This window comes from Mandrillus leucophaeus, unplaced genomic scaffold (assembly GCF_000951045.1).
Source record: "Mandrillus leucophaeus isolate KB7577 unplaced genomic scaffold, Mleu.le_1.0 Scaffold123, whole genome shotgun sequence".
NCBI lineage: Eukaryota > Metazoa > Chordata > Mammalia > Primates > Cercopithecidae > Mandrillus > Mandrillus leucophaeus.
Window position 1 is genome coordinate 613,343 of NW_012100654.1, and position 15,457 is coordinate 628,799.

Below are 15,457 nucleotides of genomic sequence, written 5' to 3' on the forward strand. Positions count from 1 at the left end.
TGTGTGTGGTTGGGTGTGTGTGTGTGATGTGTGTGGTGTGTGTGTGGTATGTGTGTTTGTGGTGTGTGGTGTCCGTGGTGTGTGGCGTGTGTGTGCTGTGTGGTGTGGAGTGTGTGTGTGGTGTGTGTGGTTGGGTGTGTGTGGTGTGTGTGGAGTGTGGGAGGTTGTGTGTGTGGTATGTGTGTGGTATGTGTGGTGTATGTGGGAGGTGTGTGGTGTCTGTGGTGTGTGCCATGTGTATGATGTGGGGGGTGTGTGGTGTGTATGGTGTTATGTGCTGTGGGGTGTGTGTGTGCTGTGTGTGGTGTGGGGTGTGTGTGTGGTGTGTGTGCAGTGTGTGTGGTGTGTGTATGGTGTGGGGTATGTGGGGTGTGTGTGGTGTGGGGTGCGTATGTGTGTGGTGTGTGTGCAGTGTGTGTGGTGTGTTTGTGGTGTGTGTGTGTGTCCGTGTACACTCCTGCACACATGTGCACACTGTGCTCCTGATGCCTTTAAAACTATCCCACAGACGTCTAAGATACACTAAGTGAGGAAACCAAAGGGCAGAACAGGGCTTCACACTGATGTTGAAAAAGGGAAATATAAACCGTTTCACAAAGGGTGGGTAGGGGGAGACTTATTCTTTTAGAGATCTGTTCAGACTTAGTCACAGAATCCACAAGCCTGGGACTGGCTTCACAATCATCCCAGGTGGGAGTAGGTGGTGGGAAGGCGATGCTTCCTTGAACCCTACTTCTTGCATACGTTTGAATTTTTCAAAATGAAAAGAGGCAGACAGACATAGGACAGACATGCCTGTAGGTGAGATTCTGAAGAAGTTACCATAAGCACACGGCAAACCAGTGTACACTACTTACACTTACACACCTAGAGCATGTCTGGAAGGACACCCAGGAACCTGGTGGCCTCTGAGGGGACAGGTGCTGGACAAGGAGACCTACTCTTCACTGTACCTAACCTTCTGTAGTGTCAAATGCCATGTCACGTGCTTACATTTAACAAATCTCACCATTTTGAGAAATGGTGAACCCTGAGGACATCATGCTAAGTGAAATAAGACAATCACTTAGCCACCCTCACCATGGGAGGGCTGCCAGGTCCAGCCATGCTGTGGGGGTCTGGGGACACCTGGGAGACCCTGTTTCCACTGTCAGGGCTGACCTCAGAAGCCTAGCTCCACCTGGTGCCAGGAGAGGCTGTCCTCCCGGGACCCACAGTCAAGGTCTGCTTTCAGCTTTTAGATGACCCAACACATTTCTTGTGGCAGGGAATGTTGGCCATCCGGCCACCTGTCAGTCTTCCTCCTTCCTTGCCGGCAGACCCCGGCTGTGTCAGGGCATGAGCCCAGCCTCGGGGAGTCGGATCTTCAGCTTCGTGTGCTGTTGCTGAAGCACTGGGTCCGGGGGTTCCGGGGGGATGTGGCCTGGTTCTGCCTGAGGTGATATCAGGGGAAGTTAGCCAGATGGCTCCCAAGAAAGACTCCCTTAGGGTGAAAAGTCAGGGGAAACCCTTACCCCACCACTCATTTTCTGCCTGGGATGCCCTCCTGTGAGGTGTCTGCAGCCCTGGCAGTCTCTTACAGTCAGGAGGCCAGCTCTGTAACAGAAGTCAACATCCAGAGGACGATGGTGCGCGCTGACTGCTGCTGAACCGTGGGCTGCCGGTCTCCGAGCAGCTCAAGAGTGAGCACTAACTGTCCTCATGGCTGGAAGCAGCTTGGGCTGCCACTGCTGTTGCTCATAGGTCCATGAATACCCATTTTACAGAAGACAAAACTGAGGCTCAGGGGAAATGAGTTGCCTGAGGTCACACAGCGCTCAGTGGGGAAGCCAGGGCTCCAACTCAGGCCCCTTGGGACTCTAAAGCTGGACCTATGTCCACTGTCCAGGGCTGCACCTACAGCTCCCGTCCTCACTCCTCCCCATGCCTGTTTCCTTGTCTGTAAACAGGGACAATAACGGCCCCACCTTATGGGTTGCCGTAATGAGTCCACAGAACTAAAGGGCCTGGCACGAGATCAGCACTTGTTGGCCAGATGGTTTTTATTACTTTCTTTCTCCAGCCGCAAGGTGCTAAGCCTCCAGGGACTTGACACCCAATGGTCACAGGGTCCTCAGGCCGTGTAGGGCCATCTGCCCCTCAGAAGCCGCCAGAGCTAGTGGAACCGTCAGCCTGCTGTGTGGCCCAGGGCCAGTCAGTCACTCTCTCTGTGAAGGAAGGCCTCCCTACATGCTCATAGGCTTGGGCCAGATGAGCTCCACAAGCCCCTTCGGCTCAGCCCTCAGGATCTGGTGAGCACCACCTACCCAACACCACCCTGACCTTTCTCTACACAGCAGTCCAAAGGATACCCCAAAAGTGAAAATCTGATGCTGTCCTTCCTGGCTTAAAACCTTTCATGGCTCAGCCGGGCGCAGTGGCTCACGCCTGTAATCCCAGCACTTTGGGAGGCCGAGGCGGGCGGATCACAAAGTCAGGAAATCGAGACCATCCTGGCTAACACAGAGAAACCCCGTCTCTACCAAAAATACAAAAAATTAGCCAGGCGCTGTGGCGGGCGCCTGTAGTCCCAGCTACTCGGGAGGCTGAGGCAGGAGAATGGCTCAAACCCGGGAGGCAGAGCTTGCAGTGAGCTTGCAGATTGCTGCACTCCAGCCTGGGAGACAGAGCAAGACTCTGTCTCCGGGGGAAAAAAAAAAATCACCTCCATGACTCCCTGCTACCCTTGCACACATGCAGGGCCTGTGCGCTGCCCCCACTTCTCCAGGCTCCCCTAGTGCTCCCTCTCCTGTCCTCCACTCCCCGCCAGACCTTTGGCACAGCTATTCCCTCTGCCTGTGGTGCTCGGCCCCTCCTGTCTGCCTGTTGACTCTTGCTCTTCAGTCTCAGCTCCAATGTCCCTTCCTTGGAGAGGAGTTCCTCTTCCGCTTCTAAACTAGGACCCTCTCAGGAGAGCTCTTGTTGCACCTCGTACTCCCCTTTAGAGCAGAATTAGTTAAGTATTAGTGTGGGTGGTGATCGGATGACATCTTCCCCTGCTGAACTGGTGGCTCCACTAGGGGAGGGACCTGGCTGACCTGCTTGCTGCTGGATCTCAGCATCCTGAACACAGTCTGCATGCAGTGGGTGCTCAATACATGCTGTCTGAATAAGTACTTCTGAGTGTGTGTGTGTGTGTGTGTGAGAGAGAGAGAGAGAGAGAGAGACAACCAGAGTGTGGGGTTCTTGGTGGTGGGGTACAGTTGTATCTGTGTGTTTGGGGTTGTGCATGGTCCCTGCAGGCCCCCAGCTGAAGTTGGGTGTGTGGGCCAGCGAACTGCCTAGTCCATCTGCTTGAGAATCACACCGGGGCTGGGGGTCCCTGCACACCTCCCCACTGCAGCATGCACTGAGATTTGGTCTCCCACTAGACTGTGAACTTCCTGAGGGCAGGTACAGGGTCTGTTTTGACTCTTTTTTATCTGCAACACAAAGAACTGTGCCTGGCCTCAGATTGTTGATGGATGGGAAGATAGGTAGGTAGAGACCCCGGGTCTCTCATCTTACCCCCAAGATTTCCCCTTGTCAATGCTCTCTGACAAAGCCTGGGTTTGGGGAGGACGCCCTTCCATGCCCCAGTGTGGGGTCCAGTCTCATGCCAACAGGTCTGCACTGTTGCTGTCAGGCTCCTGGCTGGGATGGAGGGGGGCATGCCTGGGTTGGGGGTCTGTCCACCTACCTGGTCCAGGTCATAGAGCTTCTGCAGGGGGCTTCTCCTCTCCCCACCAAGCCAGCTGGAGCCCAGGGCTCTGTTTCCAAATACTGTGGGCATAAGGAGAGAGGCGTAGCCACCACATCAGAGGGACTTGTGTGGAACTGGGGGGTTGGCCAACCCATCTAGGCAGATTTGACCCACCTCTGGCACTCAATTTCCTTCCCGGGTCTTGCCTACCTCCTAGGGGCACGGTGGAATGGGGAATGACAGGGGGTACTAACGGGGCAGAATTACACCAGGGTAGTGTCTTGTGTCATTCCTGCTCCCATGTCCTACCCTCCAAAGTTGGAGGGTACCAAGCAAGAGGGGACAAGTGGGAAGGTGATTCCCAGCCCACCAACCCTCTAGGAAAGGCCAGATCACTCAACCTCACCCACTGCCATCTGCCCTGCCCTCATGCCCCACCCCTCTGGGGCTCACCAGGCTGGCTGGCTGCCCAGCACCCCCAGATCCTGTGTATGGGCAGCCAGAAAGGTTTGGGCAACAGTGGAGATGGCACAGTAGGCTGCAGCCTCTCAGTGCCACCTTGCTAGGCTGGGTGACCCACTGTGGATGCCTGTGGCAGCAGTGCTTCCCCATCAGGGAATATGCTGCTTCGCATGGAAGGAGGTTCAGTCATCTCCAGATGAGGAGAGGGATGACGTCTGTCTGTCTCCCGACTGAGGAAAGTGATGCTGTCTGTCTGTCTGTCTCCCGACTGAGGAAAGTGATGCTGTCTGTCTGTCTGTCTCCCGGCCGAGGACAGGGATGCTGTCTGTCTGTCTGTCTCCCGACTGAGGAAAGTGATGGTGTCTGTCTGTCTGTCTCCCGGCCAAGGACAGGGATGCTGTCTGCCTGTCTCCCGGTTGAGGACAGGGATGCTGTCTGTCTGTCTCCCGGCTGGGGACAGGGATGCTATCTGTCTCCTGGCTGGGGACAGGGATGCTGTCTGTCTATCTGTCTCCCAGCTGAGGACAGCGATGCTGTCTATCTGTCTCCCAGCTGAGGACAAGGATGCTGTCTGTGTGTCTGTCTCCCGGCTGAGGACAGGGATGCTATCTGTCTGTCTCCTGGCTGAGGACAGGGATGCTCTCTGTCTATCTGTCTCCTTGCTGCAATCCTCAGTTTTCCTAGAACTATTGTAAGTAAAAATCTGTTTACCTATAAGTGTATTCCGTTACTCAAAATCTTTTTAAGGAATATCTTTTTAAGCATAGTCAATTAATATTAATATGTTCTCAGTAATATAGCCAATATATATGATCATATGCTTCTGGATCCCATTTTCATGAATATGATGATGATGCATATTAATAAACCAATAAGGTGTAAGGTGATCTTTGAAAAGATCTCAAAAACTGGCAAGGCTTTTGCTAGACTGACCAAGGAGAAAATAGAAAAGACTCAAATTACTAAAAACAGGAAAGAAAGAGGGGATATTACTACTGACCTTAAAGAAACAAGAAAGGATTACAAGAGAACTATGAACATATGTAGCCTAACAAATGAGAAAACATGTAAGAAATAGACAAATTCCTAGAAAGACAGAAATACCTGAAATTGACTCAAGAAGAAATATAAAACCTCAGCAGACCCACAAGTCAAGATGTTGAATTACTAATAAAAAAAAAATCCCACAAACAAAAGCCCAGGATCAGAGGGTTTCACTGGTAAATTTTACTAAATGTTTAAAGAATTAACACCAACCTTTCATAAACTCTTCCAAAAAACAGAAGAGGAGAGAACACTTCCTAACTCATTACATGAGGCCAGTATTATCTAGATGCCCAAACCACACAAAGACATCACAAGAAAAGGGAACTACAGAACCATGCCCTTTATGAATATAAGTGCAAAGTTCTCAAGAAATACAGGCAAACCAAAAATAACATCCTGTGAAAAAGTTTATTTTCCATGACCAAGTAGAATGGATCCCAGGAATACAAGATTGGCTAAATATACACAAATCAATCAATGTAATACACTATATTAATAGAATCAAGAAAAAAGCCCACACGCTTATCAAGAAATGCAGAAAAAGCATTGGACAAAATCCAATACCCTTCTTCATCACAAAACACACTGAACAGCTTAAGAATAGAAGGAAACTTTGCCAAACTGGTAAAGGGCATCAACGAAAAACCCTCAGATAATAGTGAAAGACTGGCAGCTTTCTCCCTAAGATCAGGAACAAGGAAAGAGTGCCTGCTTTTGCCACTTCTATTAATTGTACGGGAGGTTTTATCCAGGGTAATTGGTCAGGGAAAATAAATGAAAGGCATTCAGGTTGGAAAGTAAGAAGTAAAACTATGTCTATTCATAGATGACATAACCCTATATATATAGAAAACCCTAAAGAATTCACAAACCATAAGAGCTAATAAATGGGTTCAGCAAGGTTGTAGGATACAATATTAATATACAAAAGTCAATTATATTTCTATATACTAGCAATGAATAATCAAACAATATCAAAAATAATAAAGTAATAAGAAGTTGATAACAAAGGAAGTATAAGACCTGTACACTGAAAACTATGAGACACCATTGAAAGAAATTAAAGACCCAAATGAATGGAAAGACATTTCAGGTTCGTGGATTGGAATACTTAATGTTGTAAAGATGGCAATACTCCCCAAAGTCATTTACAGATTCTTTGCAATTCCTGTCAAAATCCCAGCTGCCTTTTTTGCCAAAATTGACAGCTGATCTTTAAATTCATGTGGAAATTGAAGGGATTCAGAATATCCAAAACAATCTTGAAAAAGAACAAAGTTAGAGGATTCACATTTCCTGATACCACAACTTTACTATATGGCTACAATAATCAAGACTGTGTGGTGCTGGCTAGGAGAGACATATAGATGAATGAAATAGCACTGAAAGTTCAGAAACAAACCCTTACATTTATGGTCAGTTGATTTTTGATGAGGGTGCCAAGACAATGCAATAGGGAAAGGACAGTCTACAATAAGTGGTGCTGAGACAGCTGGATATTCGCATGCAAAAGAATGAAGTTGTACCCCTTCTTCATACCACAAAGAAAAACTAACTCAAAGTGGATCATAGTGCTAAACACTGAAGTTAAAACTATGAAACTCTTAAGTGAAAACACTGACATAAATCTCCATGACCTTGGATTAGGTGATGATTTATTAGATACGATGCCAAAAGCACAAAGCAACAACATTTTAAAAAACAGATAAATTAGACTATATCAATATTAAAAACATTTGTGCTTCAAAGCACACTATCAAGAAGGTGAAATGACAATCCACAGTTGGAAGAAAATATTTGCAAATAATCTCTCTGATAAGGAACTAGTACCCATAACATATGGAGAACTCTTACAATGGAACAACAAAAGGCAGCCCAATTTTTTAAATGGGCAAAGAATCTGAACAGACATTTCTCCAAAGATATACATATGGCAATAAGCACATGAAAAGGTACGCAACATCACTAGCCATTAGTGAAATAGAAATCAACACCATGAGGATGGTTATTTTAAAAGACAGTAAATAACAAGGATGTGGAGAAATTGGAGCCCTCATATATTGCTGGTGGGGATATAAAGTGGCGCATCCATGAGGGAAAACAGTTTGGCAGTTTCTTAAAAAGCTAAGCTTAGAATTACCATACAACCCAGCAATTCCTCTCCTAAGTATGTTCCTAGAACTGAAAACTTGTTTACACAAAAACTTGTACACAAATGTTCCCATTGGCGTTATTCATGATAGCCCCAAAATGGAAACCACCCAAATCCATCAGCTGATGAATGGATAATGAAAACGCGGTATATCCTTAACATGGGCTATTAATTGACCATAAAAGGAATGAAGGACTGACTCATGCTTCTGTGTGGCTGAACCTTGTAAACGTTATGTTAAGTGAAAGAAGCCAGACATAAAAGGTCACCTAAGACACGATTCCATTTATATGAAATGGCTGTCTTAATATGTCCGTAAGAGTTCATAAAAACATTGAATATTCATAAGAAGAATATGTTCAAGAATTCAGGAACATGTGAGAAAAGAATAAATGCTTCTGTGATTCTTGGCCTTCAACCAAATGAAGAGTCTATAAATGTCACTAAGAAGAATCTATTCACTTGAGACAAACTTCTGGCACACCAGTAAACTTGGGAAATCTGAGAAACTGGTCTGTTGGCAAACTGACCTAGAGCAGTGGTTCCCAAACTTCAGCTTGTGTGAGGCCCATTAAACTCAAGAGTCCCTGGCCCCACCTCTGGAGTTTCTGGTCCAGCAGGTTGTGGAGCGGGGCCCAAGAATCTGCATTTCCAGCAGCTCCAGGTGAGGCTGCGGCTGCTGGTCTGGGAGCGTGCTTTAAACCGGCTGCACCGGTGCAGTGCCCAGCAGGCAGAACATGGTCTGTGCTGAATAAACAGAGGTTCATGGAAGGAACAATTGGCAGCTGGATGGGCCTTGCACTGGCCTCCAGAACCCTGCTGCATGTACCTAAATCCCATCGTCCAGAACCCTGCTGCGTGTACCTGAAGCCCACTGTCCAGGGTCCTGCCGCCCCCTGCCTGCCTCAGGCCCCCTCTGCGCCCCAGGCCATATCCTGTAAGGCCCAGGAACAAGGGCCAGACTCCAGTGACCAGGGCATGCAGAGGAGGCTGAGGCCCTCGGAGGTTCAGGACTGCCTGTGTCTCCAGGCCACTGACCAGCCCAGCATTTGACCTTGCATCTCCAGACAGTCAGGGATCTAAACTGCCGGACATGTCCCAGGAACGACACCGTCATCAGAAAAGGAGCTGACAGGCTGACAGGAGAGGGTAGCAATGCTGGCTAGTCATGCAGGTGCGGGGAGACCCAGGCTGGGTCTGGCCTGAGTCTAGCAGCAGCCATGGGGAGCTCCGCTGGTGCCACACCAGGCAGGACAGAGCCAGGCACCCCATGAGAGGAGGCCTGACCTTCTCGCCACGTTGCAGATGAGACATGTCCCTTTCCTGGGGACTGTGGCTGGGGACTGAGGAAGAACTGGTGTTCAGCAGCCTGTGTTCTGTGGGCAGAGGGTGGAGGGGCAGTCACAGTGACTAACAAGCAGACCCAGGCCTGTCTCCGCCCCAGGGTCCTGCTACTCGGAGGCTCCCAGTCTTCCGGAAACGCCAGCCCTTGCATAAGACCTCTCATTTCCTGGCCAAACCACAGCCTGCAGGAAAGTGGGTACCATAACAGACCCCAGGGGCCAGTGGGTAGAAAGGAAAAGGGAGCAGGCACCAGAGAGAGGCCCAGAATAGCTGCGGCCAGTGATTACAGGGCTGGGCCACCTCCACCCAGCCCCACCCTGCCCCGAGGAGCCTGGGCCCTGCAGACAGGCAGGCTGCCATGGAGGGACAGATGGGCACAGGAGGTCAGAAGGGGGCTATCTTGTGGATCCCTGGGTCCAACCCTGACTTGGCCAGCTGGGCACTGGCCCCAAACAGGGCCACAATGGGGCATCCACCTCCTCCACCCCATCATCCCAAACCCCCTTGCCTGTGTCCTCTGTACCCCAGCCCCTCCACTGGACCCTAGGTCCCAGGTTCCCTGCCACCCCCTGCCAAGGGGACAGTGGAGCAGACAGGAGAGGGAGAGCCAGGCAGTGTAGCCCAGAAGGGCCAATCCCAGAGCGGCACAGGGAAAGCCACGCGGTGACTGCTTAGAAAAAGGAAACAAAACCAGCAGGAGGTTAGGGAGACGGGAGAGAAGGGGGAGAGGACGATGGGAGGGGAGGAGGGACGGGAGGAGTGCCAAAAACAGTAACAGAGACAGGGAAACAGTGATGGATGACAGGGCCTGAGGCTGGGAGAAAGAGGAGGAAGTGACAGAAGGAGACAGAGCGTGGTGGGGGGTGCAGGTGCTTAGTGCACAGTGCCAGATGCTTAGTGCACACTGCCAGGTGCTTAGTGCACACTGACATACTTATCCCTGTCATGTGGAAACCATCATTATCCCACTTGATGGGGGGAAACTGAGGCAAAGAAATTTGCCCAAGGCCTCACAGCTTCCTTGCTGTGCCAGAAATAGAATTTGACCCCAGGCCACCGGTGCCAGCGTCTGCACCCTTAACATCCATGCTGTCCTGCCTCTGGGTGCCCCCTCATCCTGACCTTGACACCTGTCCCCCCTCACGGCACCCGTAGGCCAGTGGGCCCCACTTCACTGACCCACGAGGAAATACCAGCCCAGGGAGGGAAAGCAGAGAGAGCTGCTCGAGGCCACATGATTGCTGCACAAAGGACACCTGCACACATCATGTTGCAAGGCCTCCTCTGCCAATCAAGATACCGGGCGAAACACCACACTGGAAACCTACAACAGAAGCACGACCATCATCCTCGGCATGCCCACCACCCTCCACACGCCCACCTCAGCCAAAGCAGGGCTCACGCCCTGTGCAGGGTGAGGGCACAGCCATCATGTAGGGGGATGCTGTTTGGAGACTTCCCAGTCCAGCAAGCAGAGATGATGACACCCGGCTTCTGGTTAATAAGTTCCAGCAGGTCACAGTGTTGCAAGAGCAGACAAGCAGGGCAGCCAGGCCCCAGCAATCTCCCACCAGCAGGCATGGGCTCCCACATGGCCTCCGAGGGCCTCTGCCCTGCCCCATTCCTTCCCCCAGGGGCCTTCTGGGGTGACCTGCATGTCTCAGAGTTAGGGACATTCCTTCTGGGGATCAGGCCCAAGGGAGGGACACGGACAAGCCCTTCGCGTATTATAAGAAGCAATTCTGTTGTTTAGGGGGAGAGAACTAGAGATCTCTCCATGTGTATTTAGTTCATACTCCATTTGCGGAACTCCACAGACCATCTGGAATGGAACCCCAGTCTGCCCAGATCATCCGTGGGCACAGTGCCATCAGCTGTGCCTCCAGAACCCTCCGGATCCCCACTTCCACCTTCCCTGCCCCCAGCCAGCCCCGGGTAGGCCCCAGGGCTCTCCCTGGGACAATTACTAAGACTGGAAAGAGACACCTCACCTGCCTCCTATTTCTCCTCGCCCCACCTGGGTGATCTCTAAACCCATGGGGCTTCCCACTACTTACAGCAAACCCTGGTTCCCATCCAGGCCCACCAGTACACCACCACCCTTCCCAGTTCACCACTCGGCTCCAGCCACAGCAGTCTTTATTGCTGAAATATTTTGATTTCTGTGTAGGTTGACCCCTCTGGAAGGTCAGTTCTACAGGGAAGGGGAGTTTTTGCTTTTCTGTAACCCCTGTGCCTTGCCCAGTGCCAGTGACTATTTATTTAAAGACTGATGCCCTCTGACAGCCATAGGAAGAACACCCCAGACCCTAGCATCCCATTCAAGGCTATTCATGACTGAGCCCCAACTTAGAGTATCTTCCTGCCTCCCATCCCACCATTCTCTCTCAAGGACCCAGAGCCCCACCCACAGCACATCCCTTCACACCCCAGGCCATTTCACTCCTCCATGCTTTTCTCTGTGCCATTCCTTCTGCTTGCAGTTTCCTCTCCTCATTTTCCTACCTGTTAAACTCCTATGCAGCTTTCAAAGCCAACACAAGTGCCCCTGCCCTGTAGAATGGAAAGAAAAAGGATTTGGGGTTTCAGCTGGGATTTAAATCCTGGCCCCATACTTCCTGACTTGAGCAAGCAACTTCCTTTCTCTTGATCTTTTCTCCTCTGCCAAACAGGATTACCAGTTCCTGTTCTGCAGAGCTGCCCAGCTGCCAGCTTGCCTCTTCTCACGGTACTCTCTGGACGTCCTCTGAACTTGGGACACTCCAGCAGTACCTGAAGATGGACAGCAGCACGGAGAGCATCTACCAATTTGGCCCCAGCAGCCTCTCCCACTCCTTCTGCCCACCCACCAGAGGAGGAAGCCTGCCAGGCCTTCAGCCCATGTGATTCCGATAGGCTTCCCTCCGCCTCCGCCACCTGCTAGGATAGGCATGTGGCCTAGGCCTGTCCAGTCACAGCCTCCCAGCCCTTCCTGCCACCTGACTGGCTCTGAGATGGGCACTTGAGACCCAGACCGGGCCAATGGACGCCTCCTTGGGACTTTGGCTGGAATCAGTGGCAAAGGAGCCCTCTCTGGCTTTGGGTTGGAGTTGCTGAACTGTGCAGCTGAGAGTGAGGCTATGGCAGAGAAAAGCTAAACTACAGCTGGAGGTGTGATCTGAACCCCAAGATCTATGCCTGTCCGAGGCAGAGGCACCTGGCCTTTTCAGTCACAGGCACAGACCCACTCCCTCCCAGCTGCAGGGAGTCTGAATTGGGTTGGGTTTGTCCTCACCGAGGCTACCACTGTGTGCCATCGGGTGGCCCACGGTCTTAGCTTCCTTGCCTGCCTAGGGGTGAGCAGGGGCTGGGATGGGATGCAGAGGCCCGCCTGGCTCCAAGAGGAACACCTGTGACTCCAAACACTGGGACAGATGCTCAGCCCTGCGGCCGTGGGAGTGGAATGGGGGAAGGGGGCTAGTGCCAACACTGCTCTCTCCAGTGTCTCAGAGGCAGAAGACATAGAGCTGAGATCTTGGATTTTCCTATTAAAAATGTAAGCTCCTCGAGGCAGGGGGATTTCTAAGTTTTGTTCCCCACTGTCTCTCAGCACCTAGACATATGCTTGGCATGAGCAGGCAACCAACAGGTCTGTGGTCCGTGGTGTGCCAGCCACGGGAAGCATGGCCACCATGCCCAGGCAAGAACACAGAGGGAGCCAAGGGGCCGCAAGAGACCCAGGGGTCTGCCGCTGGGCGCTGCCGCTGGGCACTGGGGGTGAGGGTGGGGTGATGAGGGCAGTGGTGCTCTGGGCAGCTGCCCCACCTTTCTGGAATCTCCTCCTCCCTGGGACCCTAGGCATGAGGCCAGTGCTGGTGGTGGAGCCCTGAGGCTGAGGCTGTGGGTGTGGAGGGGCTGCCGCACACCTCCCCCTACTAGAATGTCTCTGAGCTCCCTGGGGCAGCAAGATCCCCAGGCCTGAGCCAGTAGCCCTTCAGTGGCCCCTTGCCCAACTTATGACAGCACTTCTTGCTCTGGAGAAGGAGGGGACGGTGCTGGGCCTGCCCTTCAGGGAGAAGGGGCTGAAATTCCTTCTGGGTTCTGGAGCCCTCATTCCCAGGCCAGAAGCCCTCACAGGGCACAGACCACATCCCTTCCAACTCAGGCATGGCTGCAGAGACACTGCAGGCCCTCGTGAGGCCATTTCCAGAGGCCAAGGGCAGGAGATGCCCCTCCAGCGGGACTACCCTGGCAGGAAAAGACCTTTCCCAGCTGAGTGCCCTCCCTGCATGCCACCTGCAGGCCCACAAGCATGGTCTCAGCCAAAACTTCAGCTCAGGGCTTGGGAGGGAGAAAAGCCAGTGGGAGAGGCTGGATGGGTTGGTCTGGTTAACTCTTGCTCGCCCAGGGTCACTCACAAAGCATGATGGCTGGAAACAGGCCATGGGAGAGGTACAAGAGAGCCTGACAGAAACAGAGAGAGATTCTGAGACGCTGGGTGAGAAGGTCATGGCAAAGGGTAGGACAGGCCAGGTGCAGAGCCCAGCCTGCACAGAGGCTGGGAAGGGAGGTTTGGAGCCACCCTCCTAACACCTGCTGTCTCTTCCCAGGCTCTGCAGGAGAGGGAGCGAGGTCAGAAGGAACAAAGCCCAGAAGGTGACTAGTACCTTGGTTTGTTTCTCATCCCTCAAACCCGGGTAGAGTAGGTGACCTGAGAGAGATATCCCATAGAGACATGGGGACACAGACACTCCATGCGGTCACTCAAAGATGTATGCTCCTTTGCAGACACTCCCCAGGACCCAGGCACTCAGGTGTCCTCTAACATCCCACGCTGAGCCCTGAGGGGCCAGCAGCCACCAAGCCCTGCCCTGTCTTAGTACTGGGTAAACATCTGTCTGCTGAATGACTGGGTGGACAGAGGCTGTGGCAGCCACAGACACTGAGTCCACACCCCAGACTGCCAGGAGACTGTCTGCTCTACACCGCTAGCCAGCTCACAGAAGGGGTGGTGGGGGTGTTGGAAGGAGAGACCCCAGCCCTATCCCATGGGCTTGGGGAGGCATCCAGGTTTGACCTGCTGTGTTCTGGGCACACAAGGGGCAGGGAGCAGTATGAGGGGCAGGGGGAGTGGGCAGAGGTCTCCCCAAGTCCTGATATCCTCAAGTCTTGGGCCACTCCCACCCCCACTGCCCAACATCCCAGCCCACCCTGGACCTAGTTACTTACTCCCTGGGACTGTGTCTGCCAGGTTCCAAGGGTGGGGCCCAGGATTCTCAGAGCCCACACTGGGGGTGGGGAGGTAGACTGAGACGTCCCACCTGGCACACATACCACATACCACATACAAGGAAAGGCAAACAGCCCTGAGGTCAGGAGGCCGGGGTGCTGGCTGGGCCCCTCCAGCCCCAAGGAGATTGTATAGCCAGCATGTTGCCACCACACCCGTCTCCCTACCTCTCTGGCCTGCTTCGGTTTGTGTGAAATGGGTTGATGGGAGGCTTCACATGAGCTGAGGAGAGACTCAGAGCACAGACTCAGCACCGGTGGAGCCCAGGGCACTCAGCTCTGCAGAGTCATGACTAGTTGCCTCAGTTTCCCCAGCCAGACCACGAGGTGGGTGCACAGGAGTCCCAAACCTTACCCGGAGTGGATTTCAGGGTGGAGCAGGGAGTGGCACCCACTGCACAGTAGGACAACCGAGGGACCCGACCGAGTGGCCCAAGCTTGCCCTCCTATGCTCATGGGCCGAGCAGCGCTCACGTCCAGGGGCTCCCAGCTGCCCAGGGGAAGGGGACGAAGGTAAGGGAGACGGCCTTCCTGGATTGGCCAAATGCCCTCTACTCCCCACAACTGACCCCGGTCTCCAGGCACCGGCTGTGGGACCCAAATAGTCACCGCTCTGGGAGTGGGGAGATAACTCCGGAGAAGGAGCAAGAGCCTTTGCTCGTGGGGGCGTCTAGGGCCTTTCTGTGCCCCACCAGCGCCCCTGCCCGCCACTCCTAGCCCCAGCCAGGAAGGAGACGGCAGGTGTCCCCGCCGCTGTGGAGGGTTCAGGCCGCGGTGGGAAGCGTTTGCTTGCGGTTGCGCGGCTGGGCCGGCGAGCACTCACCCGGACTCAGGGTGCGGGGCGCGGCGCACAGGAGCAGGAGCGCGGCGCCTAGACAGGCGGCAGCCAGCACGCGCTGCCGCCAGCAGCGCCTCCACATGCTGTGCCGGGCGCGCGGCGGAGGACAGTCCGCTGGGTCCGGCTGGGGGCAGAGGCGCCCTGGCCCAGGACCCGGCCCCGGCAGCGCAGCGCCTACCAAGACGCGCGGCGCAGCGCAGGGCAGGGGAGCACGGCAACTGGACCGCAGCCCCACGAGCCCCTGCGAGTCGCTGGGGACTGAGTAGACGGGACAGAGTGGGGCGGCAGGCCCAGTCTTCTTTTCGTGCCCGGTCTTCTTTTCGTGCCTGCACCCTCACCTGATAGAATGGGGCCGAAGTCCAGGGCGCGAGGGCGGAGACTGATTGGGGAAGCCCCTCGCCCCTAGGCTCCGCCCCTAGCGTTTGCCCCGGGGTGCCGTTATCCACCCAAGGCCAAGAGGTATTGTCGCGTTGGCGTGCCCCACCCCGGGCGGTGTCCCCTTGCCATTTTGCTGCCTTAGATGCCAGGGGCCCAAGGGCTGATCCGAGATGAACCAAGGAGCCTAGTAGAGCGTTGCCCTGTCCATGGTTCTCTGGGGCCCCTGCCCTCAGTAGGAGGCCTAACA

At 53.4% G+C, this 15,457-nt stretch overlaps 1 protein-coding gene across 1 annotated transcript in view; it reads right to left on the bottom strand.

The window, feature by feature from the left end:
• Nucleotides 1–15,457, bottom strand: part of CHST13 (carbohydrate (chondroitin 4) sulfotransferase 13) — a 28,816-nt gene extending 13,359 nt beyond the window's left edge. Inside the window, exons 1-2 of the mRNA XM_011971612.1 lie at nt 14,818–15,457; nt 3,719–3,801 (exon numbers count right to left, since the gene is read on the bottom strand). Coding sequence (XP_011827002.1) covers nt 3,719–3,801; nt 14,818–14,914 — 180 coding nt within the window. The 5' untranslated portion in view covers nt 14,915–15,457. The remainder of the gene's footprint in view (nt 1–3,718; nt 3,802–14,817) is intronic.